The sequence below is a fragment of the Engystomops pustulosus genome, chromosome 2, assembly GCF_040894005.1.
Source record: "Engystomops pustulosus chromosome 2, aEngPut4.maternal, whole genome shotgun sequence".
Lineage (NCBI taxonomy): Eukaryota > Metazoa > Chordata > Amphibia > Anura > Leptodactylidae > Engystomops > Engystomops pustulosus.
In genome coordinates this window covers 261,799,548-261,817,781 of record NC_092412.1, presented here as the reverse complement: position 1 = coordinate 261,817,781, position 18,234 = coordinate 261,799,548, and the positions used below count along the sequence as shown (strand labels likewise).

The following is an 18,234-nucleotide window of genomic DNA, read 5'->3' as shown; positions in this document are numbered from 1 at the left end:
CTGCGCCCGATATCCTGCATGTGTCGCTTCCCCGCTCAGGTCCCTGGAGTTCACCTTCTTCTTTCTGGTGCATGTAAGTGCATTGTCTGTGTATAATGTGCTGTGCGGGGAGTCACTAAGATCCTGTGCCCGATATCCTGCATGTGTCACTTCCCTGCTCAGGTCCCTGGAGTTCACCTTCTTCTTTCTGGTGCATGTAAGTGTATTGTCTGTGTATAATGTGCTGTGCGGGGAGTCACTAAGATCCTGTGCCCGATATCCTGCATGTGTCGCTTCCCCGCTCAGGTCCCTGGAGTTCACCTTCTTCTTTCTGGTGCATGTAAGTGCATTGTACGTGTATAATGCGCTGTGCGGGGAGTCACTAAGATCCTGCCCCCGATATCCTGCATGTGTCACTTCCCCGCTCAGGTCCCCGGAGTTCACCTTCTTCCTCCTGGTGCATGTAAGTGCATTGTCCGTGTATAATGCGCTGTGCGAGGAGTCACTAAGATCATGTGTCCGATATCCTGCATGTGTCACTTCCCCGCTCAGGTCCCCGGAGTTCACCTTCTTCTTCCTGGTGCATGTAAGTGCATTGTCCGTGTATAATGCGCTGTGCGGGGAGTCACTAAGATCCTGCGCCTGATATCCTGCATGTGTCACTTCCCCGCTCAGGTCCCCGGAGTTCACCTTCTTCTTCCTGGTGCATGTAAGTACATTGTCCGTGTATAATGTGCTGTGCGGGGAGTCACTAAGATCCTGCGCCCGATATCCTGCATGTGTTGCTTCCCCGCTCAGGTCCCTGGAGTTCACCTTCTTCTTCCCGGTGCATGTAAGTGCATTGTCCGTGTATAATGCGCTGTGCGGGGAGTCACTAAGATCCTGCCCCCGATATCCTGCATGTGTCGCTTCCCCGCTCAGGTCCCCGGAGTTCACCTTCTTCTTCCTGGTGCATGTAAGTGCATTGTCCGTGTATAATGCGCTGTGCGGGGAGTCACTAAGATCCTGCGCCCGATATCCTGCATGTGTCGCTTCCCCGCTCAGGTCCCCGGAGTTCACCTTCTTCTTCCTGGTGCATGTAAGTGCATTGTCCGTGTATAATGAGCTGTGCAGGGAGTCACTAAGATCGTGCGCCCGATATCCTGCATGTGTCACTTCCCCGCTCAGGTCCCCGGAGTTCACCTTCTTCTTCCCGGTGCATGTAAGTGCATTGTCCGTGTATAATGCGCTGTGCGGGGAGTCACTAAGATCCTGCGCCCGATATCCTGTATGTGTCACTTCCCCGCTCAGGTCCCCGGAGTTCACCTTCTTCTTCCTGGTGCATGTAAGTGCATTGTCCGTGTATAATGCGCTGTGCGGGTAGTCACTAAGATCCTGCGCCCGATATCCTGTATGTGTCGCTTCCCCGCTCAGGTCCCCGGAGTTCACCTTCTTCTTCCCGGTGCATGTAAGTGCATTGTCCGTGTATAATGCGCTGTGCGGGGAGTCACTAAGATCCTGCGCCCGATATCCTGCATGTGCCGCTTCCCCACTCAGGTCCCCGGAGTTCACCTTCTTCTTCCTGGTGCATGTAAGTGCATTGGATGCGACACAATTTGAATCTTAAATCCTGCAGCTGCGCCACAATCCGATCCGTGCTGTAGACACCTGTCACAGCCGCGCAAATCATTAAAACTCTGAAAATCCGACAAAAGTGCGATCCGTGGGACACTTAGTAAATAAGCCCCATAGTGTCAAAATCAGACAAAAATCAGTGTCCATCTGTCTGTACATGTGAACGCGACCTCAGGCTTGTAATAGGGAGGCTGCTGCACTCATTGCTGGAGAGGATATTTCCCATCCAGGGAAAGCTGGGTTTCCTCTAGAGTTCAGGTAATGAGGGATCGTTAGCAGCAGCTGAAGGTCCTGCACAAGTATCCGATGCAGACTTCCCCCAATGGCTCCACCTGGGGAAGAGACCGGCCAAAGCCCCCGGAGCCGGGGCAGTTGTGATCTATTGTAGGATTGTGGGGCCGGGCAGCAGGTAGGTAATAATAGCCAAGAAAACCATAATGGAAAACGACATCGACCTAAATCCACAGGAAAGGCCAACACCGCCCCCACCATGAGGATAACAATGATCTATTATTATCTATTAGGGAGAAATTTACTCCCCAAAGGTCCAAGTCCTCCAATACATGTAACCAGGATGATTACTATAGCCACCAAGTCCTGTGGTCCTCAGGAAGTAAGAGAGCATCCATGAGATCTATAACCAGCGTGCCATGCTTAGAGGGGGTCCCTGCAGAGGTGAGGAAATCTCCAGCCTTCCATATGGGTCCATAGTCGTGTTTAGACCCCAGGACTATACCTTCAGTATAGATGTTCGCCCTTTTACCTTCCACCAGCTGTAGCGCTTCCCTGAGTGCCATCACTTCACCTCCTGCGCTGACCTGTGTGGAGGGAGTGGTTCTGCTTGTACTACCTCATGTGCGCCACTGACCGCTGTATATCCAGTGTAGAACCGTCTGTCTCCTCCTGCAGACCTGGAGCCATCTATGAGACATCTGGGTTACTCACCCTTCACTCCCCCCTCTCCGAATCCTGGAAGACTGGTGATAGACTGAAGAATTCAGAGATGTGCACCTTATCAGTGTATCCTGAGGCATCAGGAGTGCACACTGGAGTCTGAGCTGTCTGGCCTTTGCTCAGATGCTTGGGCTGTACTTGGGTGAGGACACTGTGCAAGGTATGTGGGGTTTGCACAGTAACTGAGTGACCTAGGATCTGGGATCAACTCACTGACCTTGCTGAGCAGATTGCTGGCTGCAGCTAGTGACACATGAGGGGCTTCCCTCACGACTGAGTCTAACTGGGCCTAATAGTGGGCCACTGGGGAGGCCACCACCGTACTGGGCTAAGACACCTGTGGCCTACATACTCAGTGCAAAATAAAATAAAAGGTCTTATCCAATAGGATGTGCCTAGGGCCGGGGCAGACAGGATTTCTCAGCTTAGGGCTGTGGAATGCATCAATTGCCTCCTGACTAAGGGCAAATGGGGAAGAGGCAATGCAGTCATCAAGGGGCAGCATCAGGCTGGGGGCAGCAGACCTTTATCCTAGGCTGCAGGAGCTGGCCAGTCCTAGAAACATGTGCAGAGGCTTAGGGCCTCAGGGCAGGGGCACATTCTGGACTGCCAGCTTTCTTTCCTCTGTCAGGTGTCTGCCTGTGGCTGAGGAGCAGTGGCCTAGGAAGACCACCTTCTCCTGGCAGTGCTGGAGCTTGTCTCCGGAAGCTTTGCAACCCTTCTGGAACAGAAAACACATGGGGCAGATTTACTTACCTGGTCCATTCGCTATCCAGCGGCGCGTTCTCCGTCGAGGATTTGGGTCTTTCGGCGATTCACTAAGGTCGTGCGCCCGATGTCCACCAGGTGTTGCTGCTGCGATGAAGTCCGCCGGAGTTCACCGTCCTATCTTGGGTGCAGGTAAGCGCATGTCAAGCGACACTTTTTTTTTTAAAATTCCGCGTTTTTTCCAAATCCGCCGGGTTTTCCGACGGCCAGGCCCCGCGATTTCCATCGTGTGCGCCAAAAACCCGGGGCAATTCGGTGCAAATCGGTAACTCCCTGTAGGGCCATGGAGTATGGAGTACTGGCTGTACTGGGGAATCTGCACCAGGTGTACTGGAATACTGAACTGGTAAAGGCAAATAGGTCCTGGCAATCTCCTTGTAGGGGCACAGAGAGAACATTTGCCAAATCAATAACAGTGAATAATATGTCAGTCCCGGGGACTGCTGCCAGTGACATTTGTGGGTTTAATAATAATAATTATTATTTATATAGCGCACACAGATTACGCAGCGCTGCACAGAGCATGTCAAATTAGTCCCTGTCCCCAATGGAGCTCACAATCTAAACAACCTACCAGTGGGTTATGAACCACTGGGCTTCAGTACACTCATTGGCAGCTCGGAGGTCGTGGACCATCCTACATGTATCCAGCTGTTCTTTCTGGGTCTTTTTCTTGACTGGGAATGGGTTAAATCATCATCGGGCTAGCAGGGGAGAGTTTTACAATGGAAGGAGCTCTGTCTGGGGGGATGTACTTGCTGACGTCCTCGTCCGTTACCATCCCCCTTGTCCCGCCCTGTCGGGACTGTCTCCGTTTCCTAGAGTGTGGGCAATGTCTCTCCTCCTGGCTAGTTGAAGCACGCCCACTTGGGTCTGGCTGTCACCGGACAGCAACTTTTGTCAGTCTAACTTTGGCGGTGGTCTGTGAAACTGGTCTCTCTGTTCCTCACAGTCTTATCAGTCTCTCTGTATGCAAGTCTGGCAGAGATGTCTCTAGTCCCTTCACACTTTTGGTACCAACCCATTACAAAACAGCTGGCAACTAGCTGGTACTAGATGTACACTACACTGTCAGGTCATACCCCATGTGTCCAAAAACTGTAAACAGTTCCCGTGGAACTCTTCCATTACCGTTTACGTCTCCGCTTTATCTCATCCAGACACACAGGACTCTCCCCTCACCATCTCCAGCCCAGCGCTGTACACTATCTATAAAGTTCTGGCCAGACTGCAACATCTCAAACAGAAGTCAAGTACACTTGTGTTGGTTTTTAGTCAAAAAGGAATAAAAGTCAGTCATAAGCTCTGTCATACAGTTGGGGGGCTTGTTCTTGCTTAGTCTGTTTGTGGGGTATACAGCAGGACATCATCAACATTACGTGGCATAAACAGGGCTTGTATCCTAAGCAAATTCCTTCAAGTCTTCTTAGACTGTCAAAAAGAACTCTAAACGCAGCAATGTGCCCCCTGCCTACTGCAAACATTGCCACTAGCAGCTCAATATGGAGAAATTCAGCTTTCTGTGAACGTCAAGGTCAGTTCTGAACAAAACACAGACACAGATAACGCAGGTCAACAGCCCCCAAGCTGTCCCTCGCTTTGCCTCGTTAACCCTTTGAACGCCAGAAAGCAGGTATAAGAGACATTGCAACACTTTTTATAGAAATTTTTCTCTAATAGTCAGGATCAGATAAGTTTTAACTAGACCATAATAAACCAAACAGCTTCCCACACCAAAAATCATCCAAGTAGAGATCTGAAATTTAGTTGAAATATCACCTTTTGCCGGCATTTATTCCAGACATCTGTCAAGACTCTTCAAGGATGCTCAGCTGCTAAACTACAACAAAAACCCGCAACCAGCCTTTATGGCTGCCAACAGAGTAGAGTTATAGGCAAATGACTTGAAGGGAATCTAAACTGTCCTAAGATGGCCGCCACTGAAGCATGGTAGGGCGTGTCTTCTTCTCTAACCACTAGATACAGGGGTGGAGTCTGCATTCCAGACGCCATTTTTCCCTTCCAAGGAAAATATAATAAAATCTCATTATCTCAAATTCTCTCCACATCAAAAACTTTGAAATGTCCCTTATCGCCTGTCTCTTTCTTCAATGGGCATTCTGAAGGATCCCTGTCACTCTGTCCAGGTCCGTCCGTCAGTCAGAGGCTCTAAGTGTCTGTTTGCAAATCTGATCAAGTCTCCTCACTTTCACAATCATCAGATCATGTGACACATCCCAAAACCTTCAAACCTTCACTATTACTTTTCTTTTCACCACAATGCTACCAGCCATTCTGTTCCATTATATCAAATTGTACTTTTCCATCAGTCCTACTTAACCCAACAACCTTCTGTCTATGAATCTATCCCTTCCCTGAACTAGCGCGCCAGTGGTTCACTCCGAGAGGACGTACTTTCTATTCCGAAACCGCAGCATAATTTGTCCAAGACCCTTACCGGTACATCTGTTCACCGGCCTAAGGGTTGACCTTCAAGCTCACCGATTACCAATTACAGAGGTTTATCAGAAGACCACCCTTAGCGATCTCCCTCTTCTCCTAATTCCTGTCAAAATCCCCAGACACCCGTTCTTTACCCGTTCTCCTATTCTGGCGGCCTATGTCTGATGTCCAGACATCCGTCCTATTCTCCTTATTCTGGAGGCCTATGTCTGATGTGCAGACACCCGGCATTTTTTATCCCAATTCTAACGGCCCCTATGTTTGATCTTCACTGCGGCTTCGCTATACTCCTCTGAGTATCCTGTCTGAGCTTCGAACGTCCTGCCCCTCCCTTTCTGTTCTGGCCCAGCAAAGCGCTTACACACAGCAGCCAAGGCACTTGTTTCAATTTCACACGGAAGTGTCTAACAATTCAGACCCCGCGCAGAACACCAGGTGGCTATACATATTTACCCTCCAATCCCAGCTGTCTACAGTCACAGGTATCACCACCCGCCGGACCACAGGCAAGTAACAGGTTAACATATGTAATCTGAAACTTACCGTGTTCGTGGGCTGATCAGTCCCGGTTGGGAAGCGGCGATCCCGAGGCTGCAAGCGGTGTCGGAACGAGGGGGCGTCCTGGTCCTGATCACGGGAATCTCAGCAGTGCCTCCAACTGATAGGGTAGGATTTACGATATCCTCTTTTAGTGTGCGTTGGCTGCATGTTTCTAATCAAATCGATGAAATGCATGTGTGCACGTCGTAAGAAATGATTCAGATGACTGCTGATTCAAGTCTCACTCATGCTAACATTGCCCGGGGCAAATCAGCACTGCGCAAGCTTTATTTGTTCTATCAGAAGCGGAAGAAGGAGGAGAGTTCCCAGCTCATGTAGTCTCCTGATTGGAGAACTTCCCTGCTGTCACACATTGACGTCAGGTCTGCATTTCTTAGCTTCAAAACTTTGAGGTGCGGTCCACGATGCCGGCGCCATCTTGAGTTCATTGTTTCTATTGCAGTATATTTTAGAAAATTAAGACAAGTAGAAATGGCAGGATTTGATTTATCAGCTAGGTTTATCTTAACACAGGGACCTGAGCGGGGAAGCGACACATGCAGGATATCGGGCGCAGGATCTTAGTGACTCCCCGCACAGCACATTATACACGGACAATGCACTTACATGCACCAGGAAGAAGAAGGTGAACTCCGGGGACCTGAGCGGGGAAGCGACACATGCAGGATATCGGGTGCACGATCTTAGTGACTCCCCGCACAGCGCATTATACATGGACAATGCACTTACATGCACCAGGAAGAAGAAGGTGAACTCCAGGGACCTGAGCGGGGAAACTACACATGCAGGATATGGTGCACAGGATCTTAGTGACTCCCCGCACAGCGCATTATACACGGACAATGCACTTACATGCACCAGGAAGAAGAAGGTGAACTCCGGGGACCTGAGCGGGGAAGCGACACATGCAGGATATCGGGTGCACGATCTTAGTGACTCCCCGCACAGCGCATTATACATGGACAATGCACTTACATGCATCAGGAAGAAGAAGGTGAACTCCTGGGACCTGAGCGGGGAAGCGACACATGCAGGATATGGGGCACAGGATCTTAGTGACTCCCCGCACAGCGCATTATACACGGACAATGCACTTACATGCACCAGGAAGAAGAAGGTGAACTCCAGGGACCTGAGCGGGGAAGCGACACATGCAGGATATCGGGTGCACGATCTTAGTGACTCCCCGCACAGCGCATTATACACGGACAATGCACTTACATGCACCAGGAAGAAGAAGGTGAACTCCGGGGACCTGAGCGGGGAAGCGACACATGCAGGATATCGGGCGCAGGATCTTAGTGACTCCCCGCACAGCGCATTATACACGGACAATGCACTTACATGCACCAGGAAGAAGAAGGTGAACTCCGGGGACCTGAGCGGGGAAGCGACACATGCAGGATATCGGGCGCAGGATCTTAGTGACTCCCCGCACAGCGCATTATACACGGACAATGCACTTACATGCACCAGGAAGAAGAAGGAGAACTCCGGGGACCTGAGCGGGGAAGTGACACATGCAGGATATCGGGCGCACGATCTTAGTGACTCCCCGCACAGCACATTATACACGGATAATGCACTTACATGCACCAGGAAGAAGAAGGTGAACTCCGGGGACCTGAGCGGGGAAGTGACACATGCAGGATATCGGGGGCAGGATCTTAGTGACTCCCCGCACAGCGCATTATACACGGACAATGCACTTACATGCACCAGGAAGAAGAAGGTGAACTCCGGGGACCTGAGCGGGGAAGTGACACATGCAGGATATCGGGCGCAGGATCTTAGTGACTCCCCGCACAGCGCATTATACACGGACAATGCACTTACATGCACCAGGAAGAAGAAGGTGAACTCCGGGGACCTGAGCGGGGAAGAGACACATGCAGGATATCGGGCGCAGGATCTTAGTGACTCCCCGCACAGCACATTATACACGGACAATGCACTTACATGCACCAGGAAGAAGAAGGTGAACTCCAGGGACCTGAGCGGGGAAGCGACACATGCAGGATATCGGGGGCACGATCTTAGTGACTCCCCGCACAGCGCATTATACACGGACAATGCACTTACATGCACCAGGAAGAAGAAGGTGAACTCCGGGGACCTGAGCGGGGAAGCGACACATGCAGGATATTGGGCGCAGGATCTTAGTGACTCCCCGCACAGCACATTATACACAGACAATGCACTTACATGCACCAGGAAGAAGAAGGTGAACTCCGGGGACCTGAGCGGGGAAGTGACACATGCAGGATATCAGGTGCAGGATCTTAGTGACTCCCCGCACAGCGCATTATACACGGACAATGCACTTACATGCACCAGGAAGAAGAAGGTGAACTCCAGGGACCTGAGCGGGGAAGCGACACATGCAGGATATCGGGCGCAGGATCTTAGTGACTCCCCGCACAGCGCATTATACACGGACAATGCACTTACATGCACCAGGAAGAAGAAGGTGAACTCCGGGGACCTGAGCGGGGAAGCGACACATGCAGGATATCGGGCGCAGGATCTTAGTGACTCCCCGCACAGCGCATTATACACGGACAATGCACTTACATGCACCAGGAAGAAGAAGGTGAACTCCGGGGACCTGAGCGGGGAAGCGACACATGCAGGATATCGGGCGCAGGATCTTAGTGACTCCCCGCACAGCGCATTATACACGGACAATGCACTTACATGCACCAGGAAGAAGAAGGAGAACTCCGGGGACCTGAGCGGGGAAGTGACACATGCAGGATATCGGGCGCACGATCTTAGTGACTCCCCGCACAGCACATTATACACGGATAATGCACTTACATGCACCAGGAAGAAGAAGGTGAACTCCGGGGACCTGAGCGGGGAAGTGACACATGCAGGATATCGGGGGCAGGATCTTAGTGACTCCCCGCACAGCGCATTATACACGGACAATGCACTTACATGCACCAGGAAGAAGAAGGTGAACTCCGGGGACCTGAGCGGGGAAGTGACACATGCAGGATATCGGGCGCAGGATCTTAGTGACTCCCCGCACAGCGCATTATACACGGACAATGCACTTACATGCACCAGGAAGAAGAAGGTGAACTCCGGGGACCTGAGCGGGGAAGAGACACATGCAGGATATCGGGCGCAGGATCTTAGTGACTCCCCGCACAGCACATTATACACGGACAATGCACTTACATGCACCAGGAAGAAGAAGGTGAACTCCAGGGACCTGAGCGGGGAAGCGACACATGCAGGATATCGGGGGCACGATCTTAGTGACTCCCCGCACAGCGCATTATACACGGACAATGCACTTACATGCACCAGGAAGAAGAAGGTGAACTCCGGGGACCTGAGCGGGGAAGCGACACATGCAGGATATTGGGCGCAGGATCTTAGTGACTCCCCGCACAGCACATTATACACAGACAATGCACTTACATGCACCAGGAAGAAGAAGGTGAACTCCGGGGACCTGAGCGGGGAAGTGACACATGCAGGATATCAGGTGCAGGATCTTAGTGACTCCCCGCACAGCGCATTATACACGGACAATGCACTTACATGCACCAGGAAGAAGAAGGTGAACTCCAGGGACCTGAGCGGGGAAGCAACACATGCAGGATATCGGGCGCCTGATCTTAGTGACTCCCCCACAGCGCATTATACACGGACAATGCACTTACATGCACCAGGAAGAAGAAGGTGAACTTCCGCCGGGTGTTGTCTCAGGGAGTGGAAAAAGGAGTGGAGACAGGCATTGCTGCATCTAATGGTGCCCTTGAACCGGAGTAGGTGGTTTGGGGTAAAGGGAGAAGGTAGGGGTGCAGAGTGGCAGGTAGTCATTTTTGGAGCTCCAAGGACCTCACTTCCTCTTAGAAAAAGGGGGGGGGGTTACTGTTAATTAACATTTAACTGTTTGATGTTGTATTGTTAATAAAAAGGCTGCTGTGGCCAATTTAATCCAAGCAGAGTGTGAGAGTCTTTTTTAACAGAAATATTATGGAGATCCGTGGAGAAGTGGAGGGGAGGTTGAAAGGAATCAGACGAGGAGACCAGACTCAACATTGCAGCGTCAAGAGACCCCAGCGCATAGCATGATGGTCTTGCTGCGGCGTGGTACCACCAGGTCATTCCACAGATCGAGGTACAGGAACACTGGGCAGTCTTATGGTCAGGAACAGGCAGATTCCCAGGACATGCGGCAGCGATGCGGATTCATGAACGGAGCAGGAGGTCAGGGCTGGGAGCGAAGGAGCAAAGTCAGGGTCAGGTCCAAGGTCACAACAGGAGGTCAGAATACAAGGATTACGTACAGTAAGCTTTCTCATAGGCTACGAGCACTAAGATCTGGTGTGGGTAGCTGGGAGAAGACGGCTTTTAAGTAAAACCCGGAAGTGGCCAGCGCCAATCGGTGGCACACTGGCCCTTAAAACTGTGAGTGCCGGCGCACGCCTTAGGGAGCGGGGACACAAGCTCGCCAGCTGGGAGGGGAGCAGGACTGCAGAGAGGTGAGTGAGCTAGAGACCGTGCGCCGTCACGGAGAGGGACACAGGTGTGCCTGCAATCCGATACGTGGATCGCAGGGACACCCGTGACATGTGCACACAGCCTTTCCTTCCATGGCCCCATGTATGAGCTGATTATCCGAACCTGAAACTATCTCTCAGGCGGCTGATGTTACGGTCATTGTGAAAAGCTCATTCGTGGTCTGTAATACTTGGTGCAGTTGGGTTCACAACTGTATGTGAAATATACTGGGCAGACGGAGGCTAAAAGGAGTCACCTACCCGAGGCCTCCACCTGCCGGTGTATGGATCCTCTCACTGGTCTATACACTGAGAGTATCGAGACACCACCAGGAGGACGGAGCCGACTCTGTGATACTTTGTCTGTTCTCCTCTTCCACCTATATGATTGTCAGACCTTGGGTCAAATCTGTGATAGCAGCCTGACTGCCGCAATCTGTAGGGTCTATTATGTCTATTATTCCCTGTTATCAGCCCTAATGCCCGATCCTTCACTTGCAGCCATGGTCCAGGATATATTTGCTGCCAGCGGTGAGAGGATTGTGCTTCCCTTGCACACGAGGCTCCAGTACACTAGCGGTGGGGTGTGTAATATGTACGTGTGGACCTTCAAGCCAAGGAGCGGATATCTCCGACAACTGACAAGCGTTGATGACCATTGTGACCGACAACATTGTAAGAATGAGACCGGACCACGTTGCTCATTGACCACCAACGGAAGCCTAGTGCTTCATGACGTGGGGCTATACGATGCCGGACAGTACACCGTCACCACCTACCATGTGAGAAGAACCAAGGACACCATGGACACCTTCATCCTCCATGTCCTGGGTAAGTAGCCTCTCGGCATTCTTATCATGGCCACCAGGGGCTCCTCACTTTCTGAGGTTCTGACAGAGCTGCACATGAACCTCTTTTGTAGGCAGGAAACTAAGGTCTTCATTGCTCTTATCCTGCATCTATAAATGAGTATAATGTGGCATCTGTGCAGGACCCTACACTACACTATATATAAACTATATGCCTTGCTGACCTCCTCCATCTGTCTCGTCAGATGCCATCACACAGCCGGTGGTCCGTCTCCTGTGTCTCCCGGATGGTCGCCCAGTGGTCTCCTGCTGGTCAGAAAAGGGGACAAATGTCTCAACCTCCATCATAGCAAACGGAGAAGAGATTACACCTGAAGGGGGGACAAGTCTCTTCAATGTGACGTCATCTGCTCCCTGGAACATAAGCTGCTCAATATCCAACAAGGTCAGCCAGAAAACTATCAGCGTCCACTACTCCATGTGTCCCGGTGAGTCTACATTACCAAGAATATTTTATGGATTTCTCCTCTCTATTCCCAGGATGGTCCTAACTGACCTGATGGGGCCTTGGTCATGTTATATCTCTATTCCTAGGATGGTCCTATGGGTCCAAGAAGCCATATCTCATTGCTATTGCTAGGATGGTCCTATGTGACTTAATTGGCCTCCAGGAAGGGTCATCCTGAAATATGATTATTTTGAACATGTTTGCACCTCCATGTATAGGTGACCCCCATCTCTCACCCGCTCTATGTCTGGCATGAATGGCAGGGCTGGGGGGGGGGGGGTGTAAACTCATCCAATGCTCTACATTGCACATCTTGTTTTTTAGAAGTGAGATATATGAGAGGAAGCTGCGGGTGGTGGAGACACGAGGGGCATCACAATAAAGTCAACACAACGCAGCACTGAGCACCTATAGGAAATGAGCGATTGTAGATGTAGAAATTTAGAAACTAATGTTTCTCTTCTGTCGCCCTTGTCTCTAGGCTGCAGCCCTCTCGCCCTTCTCTGTAGGTCGGGGCCCTCTCGCCCTTCTCTCTAGGTCTAGGTCCTCTCGCCCTTCTCTCTAGGTCTAGGTCCTCTCGCCCTTCTCTCTAGGTCTAGGTCCTCTCGCCCTTCTCTCTAGGTCTAGGTCCTCTCGCCCTTCTCTCTAGGTCTAGGTCCTCTCGCCCTTCTCTCTAGGTCTAGGTCCTCTCGCCCTTCTCTGTAGGTCGCGGCCCTCTCGCCCTTCTCTCTAGGTCGCGGCCCTCTCGCCCTTCTCTCTAGGTCTAGGTCCTCTCGCCCTTCTCTCTAGGTCGCGGCCCTCTCGCCCTTCTCTCTAGGTCGCAGCCCTCTCTCCCTTCTCTTTAGGTCGGGGCCCTCTCGCCCTTCTCTCTAGGTCTAGGTCCTCTCGCCCTTCTCTCTAGGTCGCGGCCATCTCGCCCTTCTCTCTAGGTCGGGGCCCTCTTGCCCTTCTCTCTAGGTCAGGGCCCTTTCGCCCTTCTCTCTAGGTGTAGGTCCTCTCACCCTTCTCTGTAGGTCTAGCTCCTCTCGCCCTTCTCTGTAGGTCGCGGCCATCTCGCCCTTCACTTTAGGTCGGGGCCCTTCTCTCTAGGTCACGGCCCTCTCGCCCTTCTCTTTAGGTCGGGGCCCTCTCGCCCTTCTCTCTAGGTCGCGGCCCTCTCGCCCTTCTCTTTAGGACGGGCCCTCTCGCCCTTCTCTCTAGGTCTAGGTCCTCTCGCCCTTCTCTCTAGGTCGCGGCCCTCTCGCCCTTCTCTCTAGGTCGCAGCCCTCTCGCCCTTCTCTTTAGGTCGGGGCCCTCTCGCCCTTCTCTCTAGGTCTAGGTCCTCTCGCCCTTCTCTCTAGGTCGCGGCCCTCTCGCCCTTCTCTTTAGGTCGGGGCCCTCTTGCCCTTCTCTCTAGGTCGGGGCCCTTTCGCCCTTCTCTCTAGGTGTAGGTCCTCTCACCCTTCTCTGTAGGTCTAGCTCCTCTCGCCCTTCTCTGTAGGTCGCGGCCATCTCGCCCTTCTCTCTAGGTCTAGGTCCTCTCGCCCTTCTCTCTAGGTCGCGGCCCTCTCGCCCTTCTCTTTAGGTCGGGGCCCTCTTGCCCTTCTCTCTAGGTCGGGGCCCTTTCACCCTTCTCTCTAGGTGTAGGTCCTCTCACCCTTCTCTGTAGGTCTAGCTCCTCTCGCCCTTCTCTGTAGGTCGCGGCCATCTCGCCCTTCTCTTTAGGTCGGGGCCCTTCTCTCTAGGTCACGGCCCTCTCGCCCTTCTCTTTAGGTCGAGGCCCTCTCGCCCTTCTCTCTTGGTCACGGCCCTCTCGCCCTTCTCTTTAGGTCGGGGCCTTCTTGCCCTTCTCTCTAGGTCGCGGCCCTCTCGCCCTTCTCTCTAGGTCTAGGTCCTCTTGCCCTTCTCTGTAGGTCTAGGTCCTCTCGCCATTCTCTTTAGGTCGGGGCCCTCTTGCCATTCTCTTTAGGTCGGGGCCCTCTTGCCCTTCTCTCTAGGTCACGGTCCTCTCGCCCTTCTATTTAGGTCAGGGCCCTCTCGCCCTTCTCTTTAGGTTGCAGCCCTCTTGCCCTTCTCTGTAGGTCTAGGTCCTCTCGCCCTTCTCCGTAGGTCGGGGTGAACCTAAATGTAGCCAGTAACCCTAAGCTACTGATTACTAACATATACAGGGGCCTCCATGTTTAAATGGATTTTTTGGGCTGGTGGGTGTTGGCGTCAAAACAAGAAAGCAGTTGTACTTACCCCTCTGGTGCTCCGTTCCAGCGCTGGGAGCCGGCAAATATGGCAAGGGCCGTAGGATCATCATAAGTCACATCTCTGCTACTTCTTTTCCCATAGTGCCTCTCTCGGAGCCCCACATAGAAGTGTCCTGCCTTCTGGATGGATCGGTGGAGATCTCCTGTAGGATAGATAACGGCTCAGAGCCTTCCTTCTCCTGGTTTGTGAATGGGAACATCACAAAGTCCTCATCAACATGGAAAGTTCGAGATAATGTAATTTCAGGGTCCTCCATAGTCACCATGAACGTCAGCTGCTCGGCCAAGAACACCATCAGCTCAGTCCACAGTCCTGTAACCGCAGTCTCATGCCCAGGTAGGTCGTTGGGGTGAAAGCCATGACAGTGAGACCACTTGAACTAAACCTCTGAGATCTTGACTTGTATCATCGGTCTTCGCAGCACTATCTCTGTTTTGTCTTCCAGCTTCTGAATTGTATCACATGGCTCGTAAGATTGTTCTGTATTTCCTGTACAACGCTCTACTGATATCTCTGATGAGGGACGGGATCTGTAACCAGGGCAATCCATGAAGACGAGTACAGAAGAACACAACAACCATTTCTTCACCTTGGACTCTTTATCTCAGTCTGCCCTGACCTCACACCTGCCCTGACCTCACACCTGCCCTATGCTCACCTCACACCTGCCCTCTCCTCACCTCACACCTGTCCTCTGCTCACCTCACACCTGCCCTGACCTCACATCTGCCCTGACCTCACACCTGCCCTGACCTCACACCTGTCCTCTGCTCACCTCACACCTGCCCTCTCCTCACCTCACACCTGTCCACTGCTCACCTCACACCTGCCCTGACCTCACACCTGCCCTATTCTCACCTCAAACCTGCCCTCCCCATGCCTCATACCTGCCCTCCCCATGCCTCACACCTGCCCTCTCCTCATCTCACACCTGCCCTGACCTCCCACCTGCCCTCTCCTCACCTCACACCTGCCCTCTCCTGACCTCACACCTGCCCTTCCCTCACCTCACAACTGCCCTCACCTCACAATTACCCTCCCCTCACCTCACACCTACCCTCTCCATGCCTCACACCTGCCCTCTCCTCACCTCACACCTGTCCTCGCCTCACACCTGGTCTCTCCATGCCTCACACCTGCCCTCTCCTCACCTCACACCTGCCCTCTCCACACCTCATGCCTGCTCTCTCCACACCTCACACCTGATTTGTTAATGCACGAGCATAATAAAAGCTACGTTTTATCTATTGACTGTTCATGATGGAGCATTGGTTCAACTTTCATTCTTTGTGGCTTATCCCCTCAAGCATGGGATAAGGCAGTATCCTCCCCCAGGAATAGGCTAAGGCAATATCCCTTAAAAGCAAGGGCTAAGGCAGAATCCCTCCAAGCATAGGGTAAGGCAGTATCCCCCCAATCATGGGCTAAGGCAGTATCCCCAAGCTTGGGCTAAGGCAGTATCCCCCAAGCATGGGCTAAATCAGGATCCCCCCAAGCATGGGCTAAGGCAGTATCCCCCCAAGGCAGTATCCACACAAGTATGGGCTAAGGCAGTATCCCCACGAGCATGGGCTAAGGCAGTATCCCCCCAGGAATTGGCTAAGGCAGTATCCCCACAAGCATGGGCTAAGGCAGTATCCCCCCAAGGCAGTATCCACACAAGTATGGGCTAAGGCAGTATCCCCACGAGAATAGGCTAAGGCAGTATCCCCCCAGGAATTGGCTAAGGCAGTATCCCCACAAGCATGGGCTAAGGCAGTATCCCCCAAGCATGGGTTAAAGCAGGATCCCCCCACCATGAGCTAAGGCAGTGTCCCCACAAGCATGGGCTAAGGCAGTGTCCCCACAAGCATGGGCTAAGGCAGTATCGCCCCAGGAATGGGCTAAGGCAGTATCCCCACAAGCATGGGCTAAGGCAGTATCCCCACAAGCATGGGATATGGCAGTATCCTCACAAGCATGGGCTAAGGCAGTATCCCCACAAGCATGGGCTAAGGCAGTATCCCCACAAGCATGGGATATGGCAGTATCCCCACAAGCATGGGCTAAGGCAGTATCCCCACAAGCATGGGCAATCTGTCACACAGACCGTGCTTACTGAACAGTGTGTTGTTTGCCGGGTGCTCGGGTTCGGCATGTTGCGGATCGGGCTGACGGATTACTGGGAGGGGCTGGTGAGGAACCAGCGGTCATGGTCCACATTGGCACTAATGACAAAGTAACAGGTAGATGGAAGGTCCTTAAAAATGATTTCAGGGATTTAGGCCATAAGCTCAGGGCAAGGACCTCAAAGGTAGTTTTCTCCGAAATACTGCCTGTACCACGTGCCACACCAGAAAGGCAGCGGGAGATCAAGGAGGTAAATAAGTGGCTCCAGAGCTGGTGTAGGAAGGAGGGTTTTGGGTTCATGGAGAACTGGACTGACTTTTCTGTCGGCTACAGGCTCTACAGTAGGGATGGGCTGCACCTCAATGGGGAGGGGGCCGCTGTTTTAGGGGAAAAAATGGCTAGAAGGTTGGAGGAGTGTTTAAACTAGAGACCTGGGGGGAGGGCAACTACACTTGTGCAGGGCAAATAGACAGTGTACATAGAGAGCTGGGAAGGGTCATAGTCCATGGGGGAGGAAGGGGGGCTGGACTGAGATTGGGGAATAAGGACAAAAGGAATACGGAAAACCATATAAAGTGTGTGTACACAAATGCCAGAAGCCTCACAAACACAATGGAGGAACTGGAACTCTGGATGTTGGGGCGGAAATCTGATATAGTGGGAATCAGCGAGACATGGCTGGACAGTAGCTATGACTGGGCTGTTACTATAGATGGTTATAGTCTTTTTAGAAAGGATTGTATAAATAAAAAAGGGGGAGGGGTTTGTTTATATGTGAATTCTTACCTCAAGCCCGTCCTGCGAGATGACATCAGTAACACAAATGTGGAATCCCTATGGGTGGAGATAAGGAGAGGGAAAAAGAATAATAAAATATTACTAGGGGTTTGTTATAAGGCTCCAAATATAATGGAGGCAGCAGAGGAAATGCTGATAAGTGAAATGGATGCGGCTTCAAAGCACAGGGAAGGACTTATCATGGGGGACTTCAATTACCCAGATATTGACTGGGGGGCAGAAACCTGCAGGTCCTTCAAAGGTAGCAGACAATTACCTGTCGCAACTAGTCCTGGAGCCAACAAGAGGGGGGACACTGCTGGACCTTATCCTTACCAACAGACCTGATAGGGGATCAAAACTACAGGTTGGGGGGAACCTGGGGAATAGTGATCATAATATCATTGATTTTGTATTACGCTTTACTAAGAGCGTTAGTGAAGGGGCAACCAACACTCTAAACTTCAGGAGGGCAAATTTTCAGCAACTAAGGGAAGACCTTAAAGGCATAGACTGGGATAATGTTCTCAAAGACAAAAGCCCCCCCCAAAAATGGGACTTTTTATCATATATTCTGAAAAAGTCCTGTGAGAAACACAAACCTTATGGGAAAAAGCATAAGAGGAACAAGAAAAAGCCAATGTGGTGACTAGTCCTGTAAGGAAAGCAATAAGCGAGAAAGATGAAGCGTTTAAGGTGCTAAAACGTGAAGGTAGCGATGAGGCATTACAGGATTATAGAGAGAAAAATAAATCCTGTAAAAAGCAGATAAAGGCCGCAAAAATAGAGACTGAGAGAAATATTGCAAGGGAGAGCAAAAATAATCCCAAATTATTTTTCAAGTATATAAATGATAAGAAGCTAAAAACAGAGAGTGTGGGTCCCCTTAGAAATAACATGGGGGTCATGGTGGAAGGAGATGAGGAAAGGGCCA

At 51.7% G+C, this 18,234-nt stretch overlaps 1 protein-coding gene across 1 annotated transcript; it reads left to right on the top strand.

Moving 5' to 3' along the window:
- The first annotated feature begins 11,369 nt into the window (after positions 1 to 11,369).
- LOC140116839 (uncharacterized) lies at positions 11,370 to 15,607 on the top strand. The gene is made up of 4 exons (XM_072133275.1): positions 11,370 to 11,693; positions 11,917 to 12,159; positions 14,496 to 14,750; positions 14,860 to 15,607. The coding sequence occupies exons 1-4, from the start codon at positions 11,456 to 11,458 to the stop codon at positions 14,964 to 14,966; spliced, it is 843 nt and encodes a 280-aa protein (XP_071989376.1). The 5' UTR covers positions 11,370 to 11,455; the 3' UTR covers positions 14,967 to 15,607.
- The last annotated feature ends 2,627 nt before the right edge of the window (positions 15,608 to 18,234 follow it).